This window comes from Diadema antillarum, unplaced genomic scaffold, assembly GCF_040938485.1.
Source record: "Diadema antillarum isolate AM-2024a unplaced genomic scaffold, OU_Dant_1.0 seq00001367_RagTag, whole genome shotgun sequence".
In the NCBI taxonomy this organism is placed as follows: domain Eukaryota; kingdom Metazoa; phylum Echinodermata; class Echinoidea; order Diadematoida; family Diadematidae; genus Diadema; species Diadema antillarum.
In genome coordinates this window covers 618,156-645,145 of record NW_027272129.1, presented here as the reverse complement: position 1 = coordinate 645,145, position 26,990 = coordinate 618,156, and the positions used below count along the sequence as shown (strand labels likewise).

Sequence of the window (26,990 nt, the reverse complement as noted above, 5' to 3'; positions counted from 1 at the left end):
TCATAAAGACTGCAGGGACTGGGCACTCCCAAAGGCATTAAAGACCTGGTGTGTGTTGGGCAGTGTTGGCCGCGTGCCTGCTATGGTGGTGTGTGGTCTGGTTTGACCACCGCTGCTTGATGCCAGGTGGTCAGTCTCTCCGGCCATGCGGTGCGCCTTCTTGGCCTCCTTGCGTGTGATTGGTGCACTGACCGGCCGGTGGATGGGAAGACGGGTCCTAGAGTCCACCTCGGGGTCAGAACAGGCCAGGCTGACGTTGGACCGATTTCTAACATGGACCAGCATCTAAGTGACAAGATAAGACACATTACCACATCGTTTGATAGGCCAACTTTTAAAAGGTTGGTATATGTCTTTATGTTGTTTGTTTAATCATGACTTTATTCAAGTTCAAGAAAGTGTGAGAATAACATATACATACAAAAGAACCAGGTCCACTGTTTCATTCAAAATGAATAGCAGGTTTAGACACATACATGGGGGTACAAAACAACAATATTAGAGTTTACATTATTGCAACCCATATCACACATAAAATATCAAATATTACCGGTAATCAATCAATAAGAAATCAATACATATACTATTTCTGCATTATAATAACAACAGTGGTATAATTATCTTCCACAGTATTAATACAATAATCCGCATTAAAATATAATAAAATAATACAAACAATATACAAAAAACCCTACATAAACCTTAATATCATCTTCACCAACGTTAATCTTTATTAGACTCTGTGCCCCATACCCCCCCCCACCACATATTATAATTATCAAAACCCATCTTATTTACAACTATATAATAAACCTTTTTCAACCTAAAATCAAAAATTATAAACAAACATTTCTACTTTTTTTTTTTCTCAATTACCCATTCACCCATAATATTACAGTGTATAATACTAATCTCATCTCAACTTTCCAAACATATCATTTAACCTTAGATTCCTTTCCCTTCCCAACAGAAACAAAACACGAAAACCTATGGGAAATCCAAACCAGCTGCAGCGGCAGAATAAACTTTCACCCGCTATCCCTATTTCATACCTGCGGCTACCCTCCTCCTCCTCTCCCCCCCCCCCCCCAGAAAAAAAAATCTACAGCCAATACCACATAATTATAAACCATAAACACCTGCGCTTATATATTATACAATAACATACCTCAAACAATATTCTGTAATTATATCACATACATAACACATACAATTGACAGATGAAATGATTATGAACAGACAGACAGACCGGCAAACATATTACTGTACTTCCACTTCGGCTTAATAGTGGGTGGGGATATTGCATAACTATAGTTAAGTCCTATGGATATAGGTGCCGTACCTCCCCCCAAGCTCTCTCTTTCCTTGCATAAAATATTGAAAAAGGGGAGAGTATGGCGAGTTTAGAGAGTGTCTGGAAAAATTCGTTCGGACGAATCTTTGAACTTGTTGTTCTCAGAATTGTTTTAAACGGCTTTTGTTCCCCCGGTCTATAAGGCCCCGTGCCCCGACTTCTATCGCTTGGAATGACACTGAGTAGCCCTTATCCCGGATATCCGGCACAATTGAATTATATTTTTCTACTTTTCTTTGATGTGCATTCTCGAGGTTCATTTCAAAGGGAACAGTTAGTTCTACAATCGTGATATCTTGTTCTTCCCTTAAGATAACTAAATCTGGTTGCAAACTTGTAGTGAGAATATGGGGAGGCTCTAGGGTTCTAGATGCTCTCTCGTGCTATCTGAGGCTTATTTTTCGACAAACGATGGCAATAAGTAAGAAATCATTTCAAGCGGGAGACACAGAGCCAGGGTGGGAGAAATGAAATGTCAAGTGGGAAAACGGGAGATTTTGTAAAAATGGGCTTTCGGCGGGAGAGTTGGAGTCTCTGCAGCCATTCTAAAGGGCTAGTTGTAGTATAAAATGAAGCTGTGATATAATTCTTACCTTCATCATCTCCTTTGTATTCATGACCTTTTCCACTCGCTTGTATTCTGTGTTAGACTTCTCATTGAACAGTTCATTACATTTCTGCATGTATCGCTTTCTGCAAAAAGGAAAATAGACACAATTTCCCAGGTTTACTGACTATTACCACAGCATATGAAAAATTTTGAGACTTCTTAATGCAAACTTTTAATTCTTTTGATTAGAGTGATTCTTTCACTGTAACAAATCCGTATTTATACATCATTGGCCTTTACACAGAAGCACAACAACAAACTAACACACTGAGAAATAACCTCTATTCATTTGCAAATATCTCTTGAATGTGCATTTTAAATCAAGCAAGAACCCGCAAGTTTTTCACATTTAAGTCTGGTTTGCAATCCATTCAGGTTCTTTGGTAGTATGACAAAAATAAACCCTCTTTTTCTCGAAAGTTGACACTTACAGGAAGGAAATCACTGCTTTCTTTCTTTTCATTGGAGAATAACCACACTTAATCTCTTCTCAATAACAGGCGAGAGTCTTGTAAGACATCCAAGAGATTGTGGTGACGCATTTGTTATGCAAGAACAATGCTCATATGGTTTTTAGCCAAATTCTAAGATACAAATTTATCCATGTACATATACTGAAAAGACTAACACCTTTCTTTCTACAATTTGTGGTTACATGTCCACACTTAAGGATTCTTAAGTACCTATAGAAATTCTTCTTTCACTTCTTTCATCAATCATGTAATTTGATTCACTAACTGCATACATTATTCACATGCGAAACTTCTGTGGCAGACACCATACCATAGTTACTTCAATCCTGTCATTAAACGGGTTCATCAACCTCATCTGCCTTCACTGCTACCACCAGGACAATCTTCATGTATCCTACAAAATGCTGCTGCTTTATGATGCGCAAGTATGATTTTAAGGTAATGATGTTTTGGTGTTTTGTTTTGTTTTGTTTTGTTTTGTTTTAGTTCTATCCTTTGATTAGACTGTTCTAATTCTAACTTTGAATGATGATACAAAGATTTTTTTTTTTTCTATTGTCAGATGAAAGTAATACATTTCATGTATACTCTTTGGTAATCCCCATATGAGCACCATGTAAGGGGAGCATCATTTAGCGTAATAATGTGATATTTAGTGTCAAAAAGTGACACTAGTGGGATCATGTATTTACATCATCTTAAGATAGAGATTTACATCATAATACAGTTTATTCACAAATGTTTATCTATGTGTTTGTAAATATTTGCAAATAAACTATACCATAATATAAATAGCAATTGAATGGACATATATTATGATGAACACACACAGTCTGCAAGAATCTTCAGCTAACTGAAGGAGGGAGGCTTAACTAGAAGAAAGAGAAGATATTATTCATTTTACTCTGCATTAAGAACATCAGTTAAACATATTGACCTATAGATTTGGGTAATTCTACTTGATTCTTTCTGTCTCACTTTGGTGATTTCTTTCCTATGATTCAAAGTTGATATCAGCATTTGTTTTTTTGACTGCTGTGAGTGTAGTAATAATAAATAACTACAGGTAAAAAACAACATCAAAAAATACACAAAATATTCAAAAACAATGTGGAAGTGAGTTCAATACAACATATTCCAATGAAGCAATGTCTGTTGTGTTTACTTCAGATTTTGCTCTCTGAAGTATCTCATGAAACATTTTACAGTTTCATTTACTCCAATTTAACACCAAAGGCGATGGTTTCTGAACTGAACATCGAGACATGATAACCAAAGGGTCGTTCCAGGACAAGCTGTAGCATCATTATGACTGTTATTCAAATACATGTCGGCAAATTAGTTTAAAGGGATGGTACAGTTTTGGTTTAGATGGGGCTGCAGGTTTCCACCTTTGTTTGTGTTTATGAGATAATGAGAAACATCTCATGAAACATGAAAGAACATGTAATTCCTAGAGGAATTCACAGTTTATTTGATGAAAATTGGTCTTGAAGTGACTAAGATATCCAAAAAAGAGATCCAAATAAAATGTGACAGGCCACAACATTTATTAGGCTCTCTTTGTGTTACCGTGTTTTTGGATATCTCAGTCATTTCAAAACCGATTTTCATCAAATAAATTTCCAATTCCCCCTAGAATTGTATGCTCTTTAACATTTCACAGAGTGGTTTCTAAATATCTCACAAAACATTAAAAGCTAAATCCTCACATCAACTAATACTATACCATCCCTTATCAACAACAACAAAATGCCATGAAGAAAAGTTGCATCACTTGACATGACTTCATTGGATGCAAGATAAGTAACCATGGCAACAAAATGCCCACTTAAAGTGGGTGTTGAGAACACTTTTTGTACCTTAATTCTGCATTTTCATTCATGAGATGGTGGATTTTCTCCTTGTATTTTTCATCCACCTCATCCACCTTGCCGTCAAAGTTCTCTTGGTATTCCATCAAATGCAATTTCTGCAACAATAGAGAAAATAAAGAAAAATAACAGAATGAAAGATATTTACGAGAATGCTCTACTGTACAATTATTTCAAATTATCTTGAATACTGTGCGACTGTTTGACTAGAAACAAAAAACACATAAAATTTAGAGTGTCAATATTTACATGAAGAGAAAGAAGGGACTCATAGTATAAGAGGACAAAGTATCATGCTAAAAGTCTGGTGCTAACTGCTCTCTTTGACCGGTTTCCAGTTAAATTTTTAATTTTGCACCACATTATTGAATTAAAAAGCTGACTATATCTCACAAAGTGTACTTCCTTGTGACAACTGGGCCCTATTGCACAAAACTTTTGTCGAAATCAAACATATGTTCATATAAAACACAAGAATAGAATAAGAGTAAGGATTAAACATAGATTGCACTGCATAAAACTTGATAAATCCATATTTACTTCATTTTATTTTGAGCTAATGAATAAGTCTGGATGAGCCTGAATGTAATAATCACCTTCCCCCCCTCCCCCCATTATTTTGACTGCCTGATGGCAACTTACTTTGATTTCATGTCTAATATCAAAAATAGCTTTCCACCGAATCTTGATGTGCTGGAGTTGATGAAAAGCAATCTGTTTATTCAAAGCAATTATATTTGATTTTTTATCTAAAGATAAACTTATGCTTGATTAATTTTTAGTAATAGTTCGTTTATGTTTAAAATCAAACATAACTCTGTCTGCAACGCAAAATTATCAACATAACTTTATGTTCGCTATTTCAGGATTATGTTCCATTTCATTTTTTATTTATTTTATTTTATTTTATTATTATTATTATTTTTTTTCTTTTTTTTTTTTTTTGGGGGGGGAACAAATGTTTGATCTTCAGTTTTATGCCACAGGACCCTGATATGTTATGGGTCATTGTTCAAGTGTGGATGTAGACTGCGCTGAACAGGCTGAACAGAAACTCCCATACTCACAGCTTCTGTGAGTTTGTTCTTAAATCTCGACGCTTCCTCCCGACTGACGTCCAAGGCCTGGAGGGCATTGTCCAGCTCTGACCTCAGGGCCTTCAGCTGGTCCAAGGCTTTTCTCAGATTCTCCACATCGCTGGCAGCGCTGGAAAACCGCTTCATGATGTTCTGAGGGAGTGAAATCAGATCCAGTCTCAATAGCCGTCATAGCCACAGATTCTCAACTTGCTTTGTAGGAACAAGGGTCATAACATTCTAGTCAACATATGAACAATTGTCCAAAAACAAAAAGGAACTAAAACAGATACATTTTGCAACTGTTTTGAAGAAAAAACAAAGCCAGAACAAAAGGAGACCCGTGTCATGAATAAGATCTCTTAGTTTCGGCTTGCCTAGCCTATTCAGAGTAAAACCACAGACCCTGGTAAAATGGGACAAATAGGATGGAGAATACTGATGAATGAACCAGAACGGAAGCTGACTTACATCAATCTCTTTCTTGTGTTCTTGCTGCATGATGTGGACTTGTTTCTGAAACTCTCTGTTCATTGCCTTTCTCTCTCTGGCTCTCTCCTCCAGTAAATCAGCTCCTGGTTGGTGGAGACAAGAAGACATTACAGTGATGTACCCGGACATCAAAGCCACACAACATGTACCCACAAAATTTTATCTTTGCAAACAATTCTTTATCTGGCTACACCAGAACTCTTTGCTAGATTGGCAACTATGTCTCGTCTCTCCCTTTTAGATACTGATAGAAGAGACTGAACTCTTAAATTTCAAAATCATTTACATTATCAATAAATCATTAACCATTACATAAGTGGCAACAGAACCTTGTTTCAAAGGAGGTAGTTCTTCACAGGTGGAAACGAACCAGATTTAGAAGATGAATGTCATATATATAGTGACATTATTCATATTACATTGCCTACTGAAGAATGAATTTGGAGAGGTCAAAGGTTAAAGATGACTTACTCTGTTCAGAAAGCTCCTTCTCCATCTCCTCGTGGAATTTGAGTTTCATGTCATTTTCCTTCTTGGTCCATTTCTCCACCATGTCTTGGGTCAAGGTTCCCTTGTAGGCCTCAAAGGCTCCCTGGAGGAATTCTAGCTCTCCCTTCATCCTTGCTGCCAGCCAAAAAAAAAAATCAAAGAAAAATGTCAACATGACCATCTGATAAACACCAACATAACACTCCTATTGTAAACATGATTCAAACATATTTTCACATGATTCATTTTTCACGCTGAGCGGCTCAAATACATATTTGTGGGTTGTTGATTTCATGCTGCACAATTGTCAACCCATTCACAATGTGCACAGAAAATTATGAAGATATTTTTGCGGGTTTTAGAATTAGCTCTAGCCATAAGTAGCATGAAATACGTAAAAATTAATGCACTGCAAAAATTCCTGTGTTTACAGTATCTGATATTTTCCAAGCTCATTGTATCACCACATGGTATGTCATCAGCAAAACACTGCTGATACCCTGTCAGTCAATCCAAACACCATCTTATCAGTCACTCTATGCGAACCACAACACAGATTAAATCTTAATGTCATTTGCATATCTATACCATGCCATGAAGTTGTCCTATTTTCCCTTCTTCTTTAAATCTCCCACATCATAAAGGCATGACTCTCCCCAATCCATCATCATCCTAACACACTCTCTTTATATCAATGCACATTCTGAACATCATCACCAACATCATTATCATCCTCGTTACACCACACACCAGAAGTCTCATCACAACTCTCAATAGTACCATGCTAAATCTCATGATAAATCTCCCACCCCACCATCACGATTATCGGTTATATCACTACCATCATCACCACTAAACCCTAAAATCCTAATTCTTACATTATCAGCTCAAATCAGAGCATCTCCATGATAGTATCAGTACAACACTAATATCACAGGGCCCGACATTAGTGTAGGGCCCTTTTGCCTGGGGCCTCTAAATATTGATGTCAGGTCACCGAATTTAAAAAAAAGAAAAAAAAAAAAGGCTAGATTTTGGTGGCCTGATAAGGCAGGTGAAATTCAAAATGAATTTTTATATTTTCTTTTATTTTGGGCCACTACATTTCTTTTTCCTTTTTTTGCCACCAAAATTTCAAATGCATAGATTTTAGTGGCCCATACGGGCCACCAGAGAAAGAATTTAGTGTGGAGGACTAACTAACATCTCTACATCCCTCCTCCTCAGGCCTGTACCCACCTAGAGCCTTCTCACTACCAGACTTGATTTGCTCCATCTCCTTGGCATGCAGCTCCTTAAGGAGGGCCATCTGGGCCTCCTGCTCCTCTTGGTATCGGATGAATTTGTCTGTGTGCTTCTTGTCAAGCTCCTTCAGCTTTTCCCGTAGGAGGTTGCCAGCCTGCCACAAGAAAAAAAAAAAAAAAACAAGTTTAGTTTTTTTTTTTTTCCTTGACACTTTCAGACACCCTCCCTGATTTCACACAAAAACAAAATTAATCTAAAACTGGAAATTCCCTAGGCAATGCTTTAAGTCAATACTCCAAAGATATCAAACTGCCGTTGAAGGAGCATAGCATCAAATAATGTTATATTATACTTATTGAAAGAGGAGATATCTAAACATTTAAAAACAAAATATGAAAGACTGGCTCATGTAACTGGCTGTAACAACAGTAAATTTTCATCATAATAATAGAAGCTCTCCCAGTCAATATCAAAACCAAGGAAATCATCAACAGTGTGATGATTTGTAATAATTTACCTGGTAGATTACTGACAACAGCAATGAAAGTACCAGGTAAAACATAAACATTGCTAACTACAGTTGGCTAATTTTCCATGTTTCCCTATTTTACACATTTGTCCTTGTATTTTCTCTGTTTTTCCCTTGATACAGTAGCTTCCTCAAAATCTGGTACCGCTTAATCAGGTACTCCGCTTAATTGACATTAAAAGTGAACAGACATGTACGTTGCATGTTATATTTACCGGATAATCGGGTATGCATTTTGGTTATTCAAAATGGGCAGAAGTTTTCCAGACAAGCCTCAACTATTCTCATTGTTCACACACACACACAGAGTGACACACTAATCACTACATGTGTCTAGCTAGCTCTCGATAAAATGAAGCGAGCTTAAGATCGCCGTTAATGGGGACAACAGCTCCTGAATTAATGGCTGCGTGCAAACTAATATGATGTCAAGTTGCATTAATTACAAAATGTCATATTAACATGACTTGTCCGCTGTACATCATTCTTTCATGAATGGCAAGTCTGCACTCATGCAAGCACTGCCTCATCACAGATCACTGATAATCACAATCCTTTGCAGACAAATGGTCATCAACAAGGTACAGTAAAGCATAATAATTCTGTTGGGTTTGTATGTTGCTTCTCCTTGAAACAATTACGAGAAAAAGTGGGGTCTCTGCTAAGGCTATATGCGACTTTAAATGAGCTGTGGCTGTAGTGACATACTGTGCATGCTGTGTATGCGGTGCAGATAAGTGCATAGTGTGGGGTACCTGTGACATGAAAGAAAAATGCTCTCTAGCTAATCAGGTGCTCAGCTTTAAAATGATTGGGTAAGAAATGCTCTGCCTGACACTACCCAATGAAGTGGAGAGTACTGTATGAGCCTTCTCAATGGTCCTATTTTTTTCTTTTTCCTCCCCTCTTTCATATGCTGTCTGCCACAAGACTTTCACAGCTACCTCATGGTACAAAATGATGGTGCATTACTACTGATGTATCCATACAGAGAGCATGATTACAGGCTGATACCACAAGACATCTTGTTTACCTTTTCCTTGCTGCTGCGGTGGTTCAACCTCTCTTCTTCCAGGTGAAGAGTTAGATCGGATACTTGTTGTTGTAGTTGGGCAATGAGTGCATCTCTGTGTGGAGTTTACAGAAATTAATGCAGGGATTAATACATAGATCTCTAACATATTCCCATCACATTTTTCTTACAAAAAATATATGGTCCCCTACAAAATCACTGTGTTATCATATATATGTCAGTATATTCAAGTACCATAGTCATCCCCCCCCCCCAAAAAAAAAAAAAAAAAAAATTATAAATACTTGTACTCCAATCTGCAGAAGGGTGTAGACTTTTTTTCTGCAATTTATATCTGCATGTTTTGTTTTGTTTTTAATGATAAACAAATTTACAGCACAATATCTATCTCACACAAATATACAAGTAACAAGGAAGTTCATGACAGAATTTCATGTAACAGCCAGAGATATCAAAGAAACACCAACAAAAGAAGGACTAAGGTAGATATCAAATGCACATAAAATAAAAGTGAAACTGTCAGTGAAGCAAAGATGTGCCAAGGGAAATTAGTTTTAGTAGTAGTATCTACATTAAATGAGTGCACTGTTTGAGCCCGACTACAAGAGGAATGATATGCAATAAAAAGCAGTCATAAAAAAAGGAACCTTTGAAGGGATGTTATGGATGAGAAGCATGCATGAAAGGTGAAGAAAGCTTGGAAGAACAAATGTCTAAGATCGATTTGAGTAATACTGTCAGAAGCTAATAATGTAACCATGTAAAACACTCAGGCTATGTGCACTAAGTCTATACCACATGTCCCCCAAAAAATTAAAATGGGACCCTCCGCAATGATATCTTTAAAAATAGTGAATCAATCCAAATACAAATTCAGGGTATGAAACTATAACTCATTGCCCACATCTTACAGAAAACCCCATTCGATTTGCTTCAGTAGTCAAAGAGAAATAAGGAATTTTGTAGAGGATGTCAGGAATCTCTTCCCTCCAAGTTCTGTCTATTGTGTGCACACACAAGAGCATCAAAGTGCTACACTTGGAAGAATCAGACTCATGACATGCTTTACAACAATCCACATTTCTCTGTGACCGCTTAACCAAACTGAATGGGGTTTTCTGCAAAATAGAGCTAAGATGTTATATTTTAAGACCCTGAAGTAGCATTTAGATAATCTAATAATATTGGGTGTTATAAAATGAGTTCAAGAATGTAGCCAATTGGAAGCGCTGAAATGAGTCACGTGTGCTTGTATTAATTTCTCACTAACAACATGCACGGCCGACGTCACAATGTTTGCACTAGCAGTGCGCACTCAATCAGTTGTTACAAGTGCGTCGCGCGTTACTTTACGCGCTGTCAATCCTGTAAACAACTTCTAGTTCGGGCTGCCGGCCGGCCTTTCTTGTGTGCATAACATATGCGGCGTACGGATACTCTTATACGTACAGTACTTATATGTGCGGGATTTCCGAGTGCGACGTGTGTAAATGTTTGGGACGAACATCTTCGGACATCTTGATTCACAAAGGTACATAAAAAATGCTGTTAGTTTTCGAACCATTTTATAAAACAAATGATGCACAGGATTATTTCGTTGCGTTAGTGGAGATGCAGCTCACTCTCGGGTATTTACAATGTAGTGCAACATGCATTCGGCTTCACCTCGTGCATGTTTCACAATTGTAAATACCCTCGACTGCGCTACATCTCCACTATCGCACTCTATCCTGTGCATCATTTGTATATTATCAATGCGAAAATCTGATTGTAATTTTTTGGGGGACATACTTTATTGTTGAGGGTTTTTTTTTTCAAAGGTTGGAGGTCCTTTTTTGTTTTGGTTGTTATTTTTCACAGGAACACTATTAATGCCTGTAAAGGCATTAAGAAATGATCTCTGAGAATTTGTTCTTGCTCTTATCAAGGTCATGATAATTTGGATGAAACATACAATGAAGTGATATGAAAAGCAATGTGGAAATTAAGTAAATTACAAGAAATAAAAAAGAAGGAAAAGTGGTAGTAGTAGTAGTAGTAGTAGTAGTAATAGATAGGCAAATAGATTGATTGTAGTGGCAATAGTGATAGTAGTAGCAGTAGAAGTAGTAGTAGAAAGAGGAGGAATAGTAGTAATAGATAGGCAGTTTGATTGATTGTAGTAGCAATATTATCATTATCATTATTATTATCATTATTATTATTAGTAGTAGTAGTAGTAGTAGGAGTAGTAGTAGTAGGAGTAGTAGTAGTGGTAGTAGTAGTAGTAGTAGTAGTAGTAGTGGTAGTGGGAGTAGTGGTAGTAGTAGTAGTAGCAGCAGCAGCAGTTGTAGTAGTAGTAGTAGTAGTAGTAGCAGCAGCAGTAGTAGCAGCAGTAGTAGCAGCAGCAGTAGCAGTAGCTGCAGCAGCAATAGTAGTACAATATGAGGAAGAACAGTAAGTTCCTGTACAGTGCTTCTCTTATTCCTGCTCTGAGGATGGCATTGTTGAACATGGAATAATGAGCAATGAATGCAGCCAATGTTGGAGGTACAGTGTATATCGAGCTGGGGTAAGGGCAATGATTATAATGGACTCTAGGGATGAGGGAAATGCCTTGGGAGCTACAGGTGTAAGTGAATTACAGACCTGAAGACTGCAGCAGTGACTCTGGATGAATCCATCAAAAGTCAGTATGTGAGCTAAAATCATGATTGCAAGCATATGCTAATTCATGCAAGCCCAAGATATCTACATGCTTTGATGAATTTGCAAAGCACTGTGCTGAGCTGACAGCATAGCGCGCATGATACGATGACATCATAATACTTACAGAGTTCTTACATCACTCGCAGAACTAGCTAACCCGCCTGACACTGTCATTTGGGAAGGGATGGCCTCAAAATACGTTCTCTCTGGTGAGGGAGAGCCACGTGGTGAGTGGAAGGAGAGTAGGGAGCTTCCACCACCCAAGTTTGAATATGAGCTGATCCCTGAGGAACTTTTGTCACTTAACAATTTACTTGATTTTGTAAGTGGGTTCAGAAAAGTATCTGATACTGGTGGCCGAAAACTGGAGTTCCAAAACCAGAAAACAAATCAATATTAAGGATATATATCACAGAACAGGTGTTTAGTTAGTGCAAAGTGCAGAGATGAAAAATTACCAATAGTTGAAAAGTTTAAAAGTGAGAAAAGTGTCAAGTTCGTGTGAACATTTCAATTAATATCAGAAACAATACAGCAGCCCATCACCAAACAAATTTTGGTTCAGTTACAAAACAAATGGGACAGAGAAGGGGAGGGGGTTAGGAAGAGAAAGAGAGAACAACAAAATCTGTGTCAATATCGACTAATTACATAGTACAAAGTGACAACACAACTCAATCATTACCACTGAAATGACAAAATATATAAAGGACATCAACTGCATGCACTGTAAACACAAAGTACAGTTAACATATGTTCTTTTTGTCTCTTAATTCGTCAAATAAATTCTATCCCAATAAATTTCTTTTTATAGCAGGGCTGTCTGTAAAAACATCAACACCTGAGTGCATGGCAGATGTCATTCAGAACTATGGGAAAATGTATATTACACAAACTTCTTGAAGTATAGTAGTCTTGATTCAAGACAAACAGAAAGCATTCAAGGTAAGCAGTGATTAAACAAATAAAGCAACATGATGACATATAAGAACAGAGATAAATAAATCTGCAATACAACTAAATGCACAAACATATGTATAAATGTATATACACGTATACTAGCATTCAATTCCCACCTTAACCCGTTGGGGATGAGTGCCGAGTATACTCAGGCAAGGGTCTATGGGAAATGCGTGTTGTAGCAAAATCAGTCAGTCCTCAACGGGTTAATATCCATCTAAAACTTTTATTAAGCTCTGAGGCACACTAAAAAAAGCATGAAGAATATCCAGCAAACTGCTTGAAATCAAAGCTAAACTTCTGGATATCATCAAGGCAAGCATCACTTAAATATTTGCACATGATTCTGTGAAACTCAGAGCCTATTTTAATTGGAAAAAAAAAAGGAGCTTCATTGAGAAGAGACTATAGGGGGCGCTCTGTAAATTTCATCCGCAGTGCAAGCTGGAAAGCAGCTGGGCAAAAGTTCATGAAATCATGGCTTTATAATGGTGCCCTCACAGTCTCATTCTGGAACAGCAGGTTTTACAACAAACCACATGTTCAACAAGTTGCCATTTTAGGGCAGAATTGTATCTGCAAAGACACAGGGGGAAATACAAAGAACTGAAAATGTGTTGCTGTTTTTGTTTGGTTACATGTACTCACTCAAGGCAAGATAAGTAAACAAAAATATATATATGAAAAGTTTTAAGTATAACAGTCAAAATCCTCTAAAGTTAATTTGACCTCACTGCAGATTACAAGGCAAGGGAATAACACTGGGAGGTGGCTAACCTGGTGAGCCATATTTACCACAGACATAGAGAAGTTAGTGTTTTCAAATGATAATACAAAGCAAATGAGGGAATGATTTCGTTCTGCTCATATTGCGCTGCATAAAATTATAGTCTTATTGTACTGTTCACTCCAATGTATTTTTGCAGCAGGGCCCCTAAGTATAATACTCTTTTAACCACTCATGCAACTACTATGGCAACAGAATTCTCGATAAGAAAAATAAATAAATAAGTAAATAAATAAATAAATAAACAAATAAGGAAACAAATAAAAACTAACAAAAAAGAAAATGGAAGAAAGTCAATAAACATATCATTAAAGGAACAGATGAATGAATAAACAAACAAATACTACAGACAGTTCTGAATTAGAGAAATGATCATGGGGCAGTTGTTGAATAATCTTTAACATTACATGGTGCTGCTATATAAGTTATTCCTCATTTTAGGACATACACACACTATAAATGCAGTTCAAAAACAACTCAAGGTCAACTTGACTCTGCATTATATGGTTGGTATATGATTGTGTCTATGAGCAATAACTTGTAAGCAATCTAAATTCATGTTCACCATATAATGGGCTAAGGTGGGGTGGGGTAAATTTGTAAAGTATGGGGATGGAATTTGTAGCAGTGGCCTGGTGGCCCAGGGCATTAAAAAGTGGTGACGGGCCACAAATTCATCTTTTGGTGGCCTGATTGGGCAGCTAAGATTCAAAATGGAATGTTACTTTTGCTTTTATTTTGGGCCACTACATGTCTCTTTTGGGCCACCAAAATTTCAGATTTAAATATTTTAGTGGCTCGAATGGGTCACCAGACTAAAAGGTTAGTGTTGAGCCCTTTTATATGTTACAAATTACTGATGTTACCAGTACTCCATAACATAACATCCAATATATGTGGACAATATTTGATTATGCAAATATCCACATAGTAGTATCTAGGAATAACAGATCCATCTTTGCATTTCAGAAAGAAAAATCAACTTTAATCAATCCAGGAAACATATCACCACAATTGCCTTGAAATGACAATCCAGATTGACTGCACAACTAACTGCTTGGATACATCCATGAATCATTTCTAATAATAATCATTCCCTCATTTGCATAGATGACTACACAGATGTCAATAGACACGCCCCTTAACGCAAACCTGCTAACATATCCACCAATCACAAACCAGGGAATACATACAAAATGGAGGTAAAGCACACATACTTCAGTGAGCCACATAGTTTACCAGTTCAGCAAACTGACAAAATTTAATGTCCAACAAGGTTACCCTTCACATTCTTATCAACTCATGTAAGCTATGTTTTTATCAACCCACAAAAACTTGACACAGATACTTCACACATTTCCTAGATCAACAGCACACAATGTCAAGCTTACCAGTTGGTGTTCCGTGAAATATAGCAATAAAACTTGGGGGATAGGATATTCTTGACAAATTTTAAGACCCTACATGATACCGCAAAGTGCAAAGTACTGCAATGGTACACATGTCACTGCAAGGCACACAGATGGTTTGGAATATATGAGAGATGAGCCCAACATTCTGTCAAATGTTTCTCAACATTTTTAGCCCATCTAAGAATCCCTGATTTCTCATCATTTGTCTTTCATTATTATTATTATTATTATTATTATTATTATTATTATTATTATTATTATTATTATCATTATTATTATTATTATTATTATTATTATTATTATTATCATTATTATTATCATTATATTTAGTAGTAGTACACTAGTAGCAATAGTAGTATCATTTTGACCATTTTATCTATCTCTTCATTTATTCATTATTTCATTCAGTCTATTATTCATATGGCTTTTCATCATAAAATATAAGGAAAAAAGTCATATTACATGATATATAGAATGTGGTGATTCCAGGTGCACACCTGGTATTTGACATTCTTCAAGTATTCTCATATCATTCATGATATTTTAAAGACTGGAGATGAGATACTCCAAAATATAAGCCGTGGGCTTACTTCTATCGACATTATCTATATCAGGTAAGGCTTACAATCATACTTAAACCAATTTGCCAAATACGTTAGATTATGAGGCATGCATAGCGAGACATACATGTTAGTAATAAATCTAAATGCCTAGATATCATGCTAAATACATGCAGCATGCAGGTACAGTATGTCCAGTCCATGTCTAGAATATTGACTTATTCTTTCTGAAATTCTTTATGATTGATTTGTGATATCATCATGATGTTGTATCACATATCTTATTCCCACTCAGATCAAACAAAGAGAATAGTCAAAAATCTTGTCAGAGTCATAATCCTCTCTTGATATTCTACAGCAATCAAATGATGATGATAATAACAATAACAATAATGATAATAATAGTAGTAATAATAATAATAATTAAATCATGTGTGTCATAGTCACTGATGATATTGGTCAGTACTTGTCTTATTCCAAAATGATTCAATGAAAGTGAGATTATTTTAAAAGTATCATGTGGTATATCAACAATTAAGAATGAGTGATTCAAGGCTGCAACTGGTACAGCTAAACAAGTTGACAGAGTTTTGAGGGGCCTATTATAACTAGTCAAGACTAAATCTAGCTTATACCATTCCTATAACTTGCCACCATGCTATAATGAGAAACAAAAGTTTACCCTGAACCCAACTAAAAACTTAGAAAATGATAACCCCTGTCTTTCAAACATAGTGTAAATGACTCCAAGCTTTCACAAGTCAGATTTTCAGATTCAATAGAAGCTGTTCGATATTAATATGCGTGGAGTTAAACAGAGGTTAGAGTGGGAATTACATTCAAGTCAATTTACCAGCAAAGCTGAAGTTATTAGACAAACCCTGGCTCCAGGTTAATTGCCCTTTTCTTCCCATATCAGGCAAGTACTTTATCCATTTTTGATTAATGAGAAATGTGGTCATGTCTATTAATGTTGCGGGCTAACTTACAGAATATATCCTGTTACCATAACACTTGACTGTAACTAATGTTGTGCCAATAATTTTGTCCATTTTAGTTACTTGTAAAAGCTGAATCCTGCTAGTTTTACTAAGTTGTCCCAGAGTAATGTTACTCACGAATACCGGAACACAAAATAAAATAAGCCTCAAAGCGCTATTTCATAATGGGTATACAGCAGCTGGACTTGATTAATTATATCTTTTATTGTTAACATTTATAGAGTTTAGTATCATGCCAAGTGTGTTTTTTTTTTTTTGAACAATGGTTGGAATTTAAATGAATACAAAAATGCAATGCACCAGTGCAGCACTGCAATTCATCAAAGTACAGGGTGCAAGGGTGTGCTTTTCTAAGCTCTAGAATATCATGCAAGAAATGCAGGTAATACCTGGGCCAAAAACACCTGGGTCAGTTCCACACGACGCGCTGAAACGCCACTCCTTCTACTGCTATCACTCAACTTGTCTTTGGATTAGGAACTATATCTTCACATGCTAAAATTCAATGAAACTAACTTCGACGAAGTCACTAACTAGTTTATTAATAATTATCAATTAATGCATCATTCATATTTCAATGGCACTCTTGATTGCGTAATTTTTGATAAGTTGTTTAGAATCATATCTGAGATGGCAGGAAACTTACACAAAAATAAAGATTGTTGCACACAGCACACATTTAGCAAACTTGAGACAGTTGTTTAAATCATAAATATTTACACTTAAATGCATTCATGATCAGAATTACTTAGAAATCTGTCCTACTATCATACCAATATTTTATGCCACAAACTTTGACTAGATTAATTTTTGATACCCTTCTGTTATCTTCTTTTAACTTTGCATTTTATTAAATTCTGAGTTTCAACATCTTCTGACATATCTCTTTAATCATGACTACCATAGACTACAGCCTGTTCAACCTTACTCCCTCTTCGATTTTGTTAACATCCCCTCCCGATTCTATCTCCCCTATCCCTCCCTACACCTCCCTGGTCTGTGATTGGGGGTTATGTCTTGGGGCTATGTCTTTGGTTTGCAGAATCAAAAAAGAAAAACATACATTGAGTATATGGAGATGGAGAAAAGGGGTAGACAAAAAGATCAAACATGACTGATTAATAAAGTCAAAGGCTATCTACAGCATCATGCTAGACGATGTCACTATCATTAACATTCAAGTACATCTGAATAATTTTAACCAGCATGCATCACACGACTTTGGATTATTACTTGATTAGTACAAATATTGCTCTCTGATATCTCATAAGTGATTAATGATTACGAACAAATCAATAGTAATTAAACTTTTTGAATTTACACTCTTTATCGAGAATGTTTATACATTTTACAATAACTGCACCACTTCTTTTTTTTAAAATCTGTCATTCATTCATGCTATCATAAAACACAACGTGGAGAGAATGAATCAATTGGAATTTCAGTAATACTGTTCTGAAGTCCAAACACAGCATGGAAAAGAGAAAGTCACAGATCACAACTTCACATAAGATCAACCGATGCAGGAAACTACAAAGTAAATATCCAACAAAGACCACACCAATCTAAAAAGAAGGACAATCTTGATGGTTGTTTGTAATCCTTCAGGGTCTGATAGAAAGTCTGAAAGTCTGATTCTCTTCCAAAGAGTTCTTGCTCTTGGCAAACGTTGAGAATATTAAACAAGGATTCAGCTTGAAGGACCTTTTTATTGGCTTGAAGAACTGACAACATTAAAGTGAAACACTGGAAACAATATGATGGCTAGACTTGCATTAAAAGTTGCAACTAGTGTTATTGTGTAGGACAGAATTAAACCAAAAAAAAAAATGAATAAATATGAGAGCAAGGCAACGAGACTTCTTTCTGATACTCACTTTGCTGGATCATTGACGGGTCTGAAACAGAAGTAAAACCATTACATATGATGAGTTCATGAATATTTTTAAAATGTTACATAGTGGCATCACTATTTGGACATTCAAAACTGCCTTATTCATATACGCAGCTTAAGAGAATTAATTTTCAAAGCAAACATTTGATACTTAGCAAGTCCTCATGAGTACAACCTTACCAGAATAAGCAAAATTTAGGAACAGTCACTTTCATGGTTTTGTATCTTCAAATCAAAATGAAATAAAGTATTTTCATACCTGACATAATTGCATAATTATGACTTTTTTTTCTGAATCATCCCTGTCGATCTTTATTTATGATTGGAAAGGTTCATTTTCATTGAGATAAATAAAACTTTTGTAAATATATCTAGTATAGTAGTAAAAGGTAAATATTCAGGAAATACGTTTAGTTCTTCTAAACGTGCTCGAATCAAGCCTGGACTGGAATGACCAGAATTGAACAGTCTACTAAGACTATTGGGTAGCTTGTGCATATTTTTCAGCTAATCATCTTAGGGATATTGAAAGATGAGAGCTTTCCCTTCTTGTAATGTACCAGCAGACTATTAAAGCTATATTCTGTAAGCCTCTGGGATCCAGCCTCCAATAGTGCCACTAACAATTCAAAAAAGGCATGCTGCTGATGGTGATGACAGTGTTAATGTATAAAAAATTATACACTGATAATGTCTTTGTGCTAAAATGATAATCATTACAATCGTTTTCCTCCTCTACAAATACCACTGTTTGAGCAAGTATTCAGGCAACCTTGCTGCCCCTGACTTTGTATCTCTATCTGCAATGGAGTGGACACTCACCCCTCAGCCACATATCTCCTGATGATAGGAGGGGGCGTGTCTCCACCACCTGTACTGATGGTCACCGCTACTTTACTCTTTGACTTGGTCATGGTCATACCAGATCCTAGGTCGTACTGTCTGGAACTCTGGTGGCATGGACAGTTTGGGCAGAAGAAGTATCACGTATAAGGGAGAGAGAAAGAAAAGAGAGGGTTGATAACGGACATTAAGACAGTTAAGTGAAAGTGATTTCAAAAGAGATTAGGGATATTAACAAACATAAAGATAAAGTGGAAGACAGGTAATACGAGGTAAGAAAGAGAATAGATAGTGTCAAACCAAGATGAGAAACTTTGCATTAAAGCTTCATGTCAATAGAGTTATATTCAAGCCAAGAAGATTAAAACAATTGGTTATCATGATCTGCCCTATGAATGTGATATTTGTGCAAACATGACATTCGGATATAAAATCATGTAATGCTTTCAATTTTCATTTACTTTTCATTTCCTCTTAGATGAGTTTGATGTACATGAAATTGTTAATAGTTTGGGGAAGATGATAAGATAACATTTTCCTTTGCTCGAAGATGATATCTTGAAGGACACAGATGTTGAGTTTGAATAGCACGCTGTGAGCTAAACAACTATGTGAATGAAGATTTAGCACAGTTCTGTGAGACTTGAATATAAAGCTTGCAGAACCTCTATTCCTCTTACTAATAAAGATTTGCATGATTGTAGCTCAGTGGAATAATAGAGGGAGGTTAAGCACAAAATGAAAAAACTTCTTTTCATCACAGGCCTTCACAAAGTAGATCAGCAAGGCAAGACTATAGCAGGACAAAAGCAATCTGACCTATATGTATCCGATCTAGAAAATGCATGGTAATAAGCTAAGACCACTTCAATCACCGTGATGGTAGAATGCACATATTTTCATAACAGGCTTGGAGTCCTCCAACAAGCATATTTTCATTGTACTTTAAACTAAGGTTACTGTACAGACCACACAAGCGTATAATTTGATCGAGGCCATCACTAATGGGTTAAAATAATATTTCAAGATTTACACTGCATGGAATGTATTTTTATCTTTATTACAACTACTGAAAAGCAAAAGGATATTTTGCATTTTTCTCGGAAAAACAAGCTGTATGTAAGCATAAACAATAATGACATACAACTAATGAAAGCTACTTAAAATTAAATATGTCGATAGAAAAAAAAACCAGGTTATCAAAATAAAATCATCATCATATTCATGACAAGTGAAAACACTGAGGAGCTATTGTGGCTCAGAAAATAAGACCATGGACTATCAATTTTGATGAGAATGATATCAAATTTCCTTCTGCAAACAGTACGCATGATGGACAGTTTCAGTCTTTACTTACTTCCTCTTGTCTAGAAGAGTTCCAGGTCTTCTTCAGCGGCAGATGGCTCTCCAGAGACTTTCTGGCCGTGGGTTCTGGAGACTCCACCTCGTTGACACGACTGCACCTCGGTCTGCTGCCAGGGGGGGCACTCTTTGGGGCTTCATCCTCCCAGTCCTCCTGCTGTTGGGACGTGGGTGTCGACCTGCAGGAAGTGAGGAGTATGAACACTGAGAGTGCTGTTTTCATGTACACATATCTGAACAACATTTTGCCAAAGTTTCTTGATACTTCCTTCATCCAAAATAAGAATAATTACAATACTAGACAGATGAATAGCTTGTATATCCCAAATTTTGTATACTGCATTTCAAGATATATTTTCAAATATACGGGACCTGTTTTATGGAATGATTTGCCAAATGTAATGAAGTTGTCTAATAGACTTTCAATATCAAAAAGAAGTTACAAATTCTTTCTTGTTCATAAAGATATACTTTAAATTTCAAGTTTTATTCAGTGTATAAGCACCTCACTTTGATGACTCAATTGCCGTCTTATATGTATTGCGTATTTTCTGTAGTATATTTTTCTTGTTTGTATACCATTAATGTAACTATTTTAGCTGTAATACTTGGGATCAGCCATAGAAAGACCAACGGTTTATGTTGAGCCCCCACAAACTGAAATAACTGCTCTTACGTTGTCTTTGTCTGTTGTGAAATTGTTATAAGTTGAACATTTTTCCTGTATTGTTCCAATGTTTTACTGTGTATGTATCATTCCTGTATTCTTTGTAAATGCTTTTTATCAGGATGTGGAAATAAATGAAATGAAATGAAATGAAAATGAAATAATAATAATAATATGAACACTTGTAATGCGCCGGTATCCATCATGAAAAGATGCTCATGGCGCAAGAAAGAGAGGCAGAGAGAGAGAGAAAAAAAAAACAGTGAAAAGGAGGTATGAGAAAAGGAATAAAGGAAATGTTTACGAAAAAGCTTGTCTAAATAACCAAGTTTTAAGTGAGCTCTTAAACTCACTTAGAGAGGACAGATTGCGAAATGAATGAATCCCATTAACTCTAACCCATCGTCACATGTATGCACCATGTAACACACTAATTTGAAGGCCTTGTTGTCTTTTTTTGCCCTAGTGAGGATGTAACCTCTTGTTGAAGGCCATATTTCTATATACCTGAGTGTGCTGGTATGGCAGCATTAGGTTAAATGTATATGTTTGCTAATAATTTGAGAGTACTGTGTTTTTACAAGGTATTCGATGTGTTTATCTCTATTAAAAACAGATTGCTACATTGTATATTGAAAGGATTGCAATTAGAGCAAGGAATTCACACACTTTAGGTATACATTTGTCAGAAATCCATCTTTTCATTGCATATGTTAACACTATATGAGACAATTTTCTTTTTAATGAAATGACTTTTACATCATATGATTATCATGAAACTCCAAATTTATGGTGACTTTGATTTTTCGTAAGACTTTTTGCATTAAATGCGGATGTTACTTCTTCCAACTAAGGTGTGCCACAAGGCTTTACAATTTATTAGTTTTAAACCATCTTTAGGATGACCTTGTTATACACAGGAAAGCCACTGATAATGACAACTTTACATTGAAAACTTAAATTTAGGCTCATGTCTCATAACCAGACTTTTTTTTTTTTCACCCTCCGGTCCTGAACAATGATCAGTTCCACATTAAGACTTCATGTGGCACTTTGCTATAACATAACATACAGATTGTATCAAGGAAATATATCATGAATCAACTGTTGATTGCTTATAATATGTACAATATATATCACTGTAATTGTTTCATATCTCTTCTACTACTACAAACTGTAGTATACTAATTACGTGATTTCAAATATGTAATTTGGAAGTTGAAGCAATCATTGTGATCACAACATATTGACAGATATAAAAACACTGTGTTTATACATTAATTGTCTGAAGTTTAAAATTTCAGCATGGATCACCGCTAAGTTTCTTCAGTTTCTTCAATATTTACACAGTAGCTGGACATCCTGCTTGTTGACGAGAGCAAGAACGGAGTGAAATAGTACAAAGTTGATGTGCTCTCCTAGAAGTCAGTGTTTTGATCACAACCTATTTGCATAGTCTCTAGTACTCTATCTTTCCTGGACCACACCTTGGGATGAACTATTAGTTCTGGTCACAAAGGAATGCCCATCTAACTCTCATCTCACCTCCCCTAAGCTGAGCCAATGATCTGACCATCGATTCCCTGGCTCATCCCTAGCTCAGAGCACCGTTAACAAAAGAGCGCCCTAGATCCTGCTGTCCTGGAGAACAATGGCTCTAACAAACTAAATAGGCCTTGGCTGAAACTTGGGTCTATTGTGGAGATGTGAGGGATAAAGGGAATAGCTTGGGCAGCCCACTTGTCAATAAGATGTTGCCTTTGTGGAAGACTTGTGTTTGCTGTTTACTCTGGGGTTGTGAGGGATGCCATGTCTGCTTTGCATAACCAAACCAAATATAGAAGGGATGTAAGACTAATATGATGAGGACTGCCTGGAAAGCATTTCCTGAAGTCCTGAGTTAGAAAAGATCTTTCCTTGTCATGATATCAAATACAAAAAAAAAACAAACAAACAACTAACTGACATTAAAAACACAATGATGAAGGTACAGACTGATACCCATCTGAACAACAAGAACACAAAATGCACACACAGTACTATGTGCAATAGACATTGCAGTCTATATTATAGCACTACGGAAAGAAATGCAATTCATGGAAAATTATTAAGTTATTCTGTTCATTACGTTATTTTTTCCAGAATTTCCCAGCATCCAGCACAGCCTATCAGCTACACAATGGTGTAATTTTACAAGATAAAACAATCTTTGCGTCCCTCCTTTTTCATTCAGCTTCTAGAAGAGTTATCAACATAATATTCCTGGAGTATTGGACCCACCTCGCAGAGAGCATCATGTTCGTAGTGGAGAGAATTAGTAAGAATACAATAGTACATGGGTTGAAGATCAGTAAACATGAGTGAATTGGACAAATCTCTCAAGAAGTCTCATAATTTCAGTGTTACTATTCACTCTGTAGCATTTTAACAGCTCTTCAAGATTACTTGAAAGTGTTTATATTGAATACTAGTCATCATTTGCTTCATGACTGACCTGTCTCTAGGTCCCCATTTCCTTGAATGACATTTGATCACGATACTCTGCTAATAATGTCTCTGCTTATGATACCTCTTTATCTTCCATGAAACGTGAAACATGAAAGAATTCTTAACAAGCCTCTGGCTTTCTCAGAACTGTACCTGCTACATTTTGTAAACATTTTATATCGAAACGATTTTTATCATTGAATAAATCTATGAATTGAATTGAATTTTAATTTTCGTGCATAAAAAGTAGGGGAAAAATGTTGTTTTCTTTCTTCTGACAACAAATTTGGGATACACTTACATGTAAATGCATCATTTAAGTCACCTGCCAAAGTGGCTTGCATGAAATGCTGTATAAGTGCAGCAAGACACGTGACTTACAATCAAACAGATGTACAACTTTCCAAACAAAAAATGATTCGTACTAACATAATCACTAATATTTTACTCAAATATAATCAATTCGAATTTGATAATTAAAATCTTTTGATCTAAAAATGAATTCAATTTTCATGTGTCATTCAATAGATTGAGGGTCCATGTAGTAGATGGTGTATAACTCAAGTTGTGTGCCTGTACAAACTCTGATATTGATTGTAAGGTATGTACACCGCTTTTGTATTGTAGAATAGTATTGATTATCATTTGTGAAACACATCACCAGGGGTCTATGAGACAGAATGGATCAGGTGATCCCTGGGTAGATGAAACATAAAGCTGGTTCCACACTGTACTCCTTCCAAGCAATTGGGAGAAAGGGCTGGAGTAGATCATTCTCTTGTAGATCAGTGGGTACTCATTTTTTTTTCTAATTAGAATGATGACTCTTAAACAAAGCTTAAGGAGTTTTCAGCTCTGAATGGTACTGCTGAATTCTGCAAGTCACACTTATCATGACATGTAATGGCAATTCAGAGATTGATGAGATTTATGACAGTCAGCTTTGATTTTAATACAACCATCAACCTACATGGCTTGACCATCACTGAACCATCTGATGTCTTACTATGTTATCTCTCAAACCTTACTGTCATCCCACACTCTGCTGACAGTTTCTAAATTAGTATGAGAACTACACTTCATTTTGTTTTTCTGTTACCCAGGAATATATATATGCAAGCATAAAGTCGAAACAGCTATATAGAGAGCAAATAATAGAATATATCTAATCCATTTTTTTTTTGGGGGGGGGGGGTGCCTGTGATGACAAGAAAGGCCTCACCAACATTAATAACTGACATTCTTTGTTTGTAAGTCTGAATATCTTTTTTCCATCTACAACCTTTGCATCTTGTCACCTCTGCAAAATAACATTAATAATGAAAAAAAAAATGAATTGCATCATACTTATCCTTTGACTCTTTAAGAAATAATCATATGTACCAAGACATCAATCTTAGATATCTAGGTACATGTATCTAATGAAAAGGATTACTTTAAACGTTGATATTTTTGTGCAATAAATTTTTATGCTGAGCGACTCAAAAACATATTCACAGATTCTTGAATTCGCACCACACATTTGTTAACCCATTCAAACTGTGCAGAGAAAATTGTGAAGATATTTTTGCACGTTTTAGAATTCATGCTGATAAAAAGTAGTGCAAAATACGCAAAATTTAATGTACTGTGAAAGTTTCTGCGTTTACAGAAGTATGATAAGAAGTATAATTTAAATGTCATTTGAACATACAAACAAAAACAATGGGTTTTGAGGATGATTGAGGTAAGCATTTCTGAAGAATTTCTTATCCCGTATGAAGGGCACAGCCTCTCAGACTACTCTACTGATGATTTTCATCCTGGAGGACTAATAACTCTCGCCTGCGAAGCATCAGTAGCTCCCCTATCAGTCAGTGCCCTCAGACTCAGTCAGCACCAACGGACACAAGTAGCTTTTATGACTTTACTAGATATCCAACATGTGTGCATATGTGAGTGTGTGTATCCACTCTCACAAAAGTGTGTGGGGCTGCAGCCCCACACACTTTTGGCTGTAAAAAACACAAGCAAGCAAACAAAAAACAAAACAAAACAACAACAAAACCAACCACTTTCAGAGGGTCCTGTCTGGAGATTCTTCCTACAAAGTAAGGGTTACACTGATCCTTGACCCCTGCCCCACTACCAAAAATTGTTCCATGGAACGGACCTTGTGAACATACAGACAGACAGAAGACAAACATGCATTGTACATACATACATGCATACATGTACAGACACAAGTACATACAAACACACATATTAGCTTAATGATGACGCATGACCTCTCTGAGTCGGGTCAAATACTGCAGAGATATATACCTTGGTCTAGACTTGCCCTTGTCGTTTTGTGCAGTCTTGTTGAGTCTCTTCTTATGGAGTGCTGCCAAGCCACTCATCTTGTATTTATTTGCCTCCATCTGGTCTCGGTTGCGCCACTCCCCTCCGAGAGAGATCCCGGAACTTGTGGCTTTGGCTGCTGGAACGTTGAAGTTGCTCATCTTGACAGTTGGTTGTTATTGTTTCTCTGAGAAGTTTCACTCAAAATCACAAGACTGTACTCTATCACACAGATATATATCTGACCTCTTTACTTGCTGGCTTCTTGCATGTGACTATCTTGGCACTCCTTTTATTGCACCATGGTAAAAACAGAGGGCAGCAATCTGTACTCCCAAAGTCACTGCTACTTGGAGCTGGGTTTGTGCAAAATGGAATAAATTTAATTTGAGACTCTTGTCAAGAAGATGCTGCAAGTTAACAAAAAACTCTGCTTTAATTTTCGGAATTCTGTAGTGCTACATCTTGCTGCTTTAAAGGGCGTCACTGTACAATTTGACACCCCTTACGCGGAGCTTGGATGGAAGCTACAAAATGTTTCTTTCCATCTTGTTGCAGTTATACAAGGTCAAGGTATTGCTGGTGGTGTGCGATGTCATACAAAATGCTTGAGAGATGCTCTATGTGGCCTCAGTGGAAATCGTCATCTTGCAACTGCCAACAGCCACACACAATGGAATTATCATCATCTTAAAGTATTCTTCAGTCGAATTTCCCCCAGAAAGAGCCATGATGTTGATCTTCGAAGAAGCAGTACTGCAAAAGAGCCAGAGAGAACAAATTTCTTTATGTGGTCACCTAACAGCACAATATTTCTGCAATGTACCAAGTT

At 36.3% G+C, this 26,990-nt stretch overlaps 1 protein-coding gene across 1 annotated transcript; it reads right to left on the bottom strand.

Moving 5' to 3' along the window:
• On the bottom strand, positions 1–26,396 carry LOC139708697 (uncharacterized). Its single transcript, XM_071620630.1, has 13 exons — positions 26,141–26,396; positions 20,678–20,861; positions 19,300–19,427; positions 18,461–18,481; positions 11,988–12,227; positions 9,176–9,269; positions 7,608–7,767; positions 6,351–6,503; positions 5,859–5,962; positions 5,379–5,540; positions 4,300–4,409; positions 1,948–2,047; positions 1–285 (listed from the first exon to the last, which is right to left on the bottom strand). Exons 1-13 carry the CDS (start codon positions 26,317–26,319, stop codon positions 1–3), a joined length of 1,920 nt encoding a protein of 639 aa, XP_071476731.1. The 5' UTR covers positions 26,320–26,396.
• Between the last annotated feature and the right edge of the window lie 594 nt (positions 26,397–26,990).

Bases quoted from the DNA above. Each gene is read 5' to 3' on its own strand.
- LOC139708697 (XM_071620630.1), bottom strand. From the start codon at position 26,319: ATGAGCAACTTCAACGTTCCAGCAGCCAAAGCCACAAGTTCCGGGATC. The intron at 20,862-26,140 runs GTATATATCTCT...CACTTCCTGCAG, and splicing joins AAGGGCAAGTCTAGACCAAG to GTCGACACCCACGTCCCAAC. The intron at 12,228-18,460 runs GTGAGTATCAGA...TTGGAACTCCAG, and splicing joins CCCGTCAATGATCCAGCAAA to TTTTCGGCCACCAGTATCAG.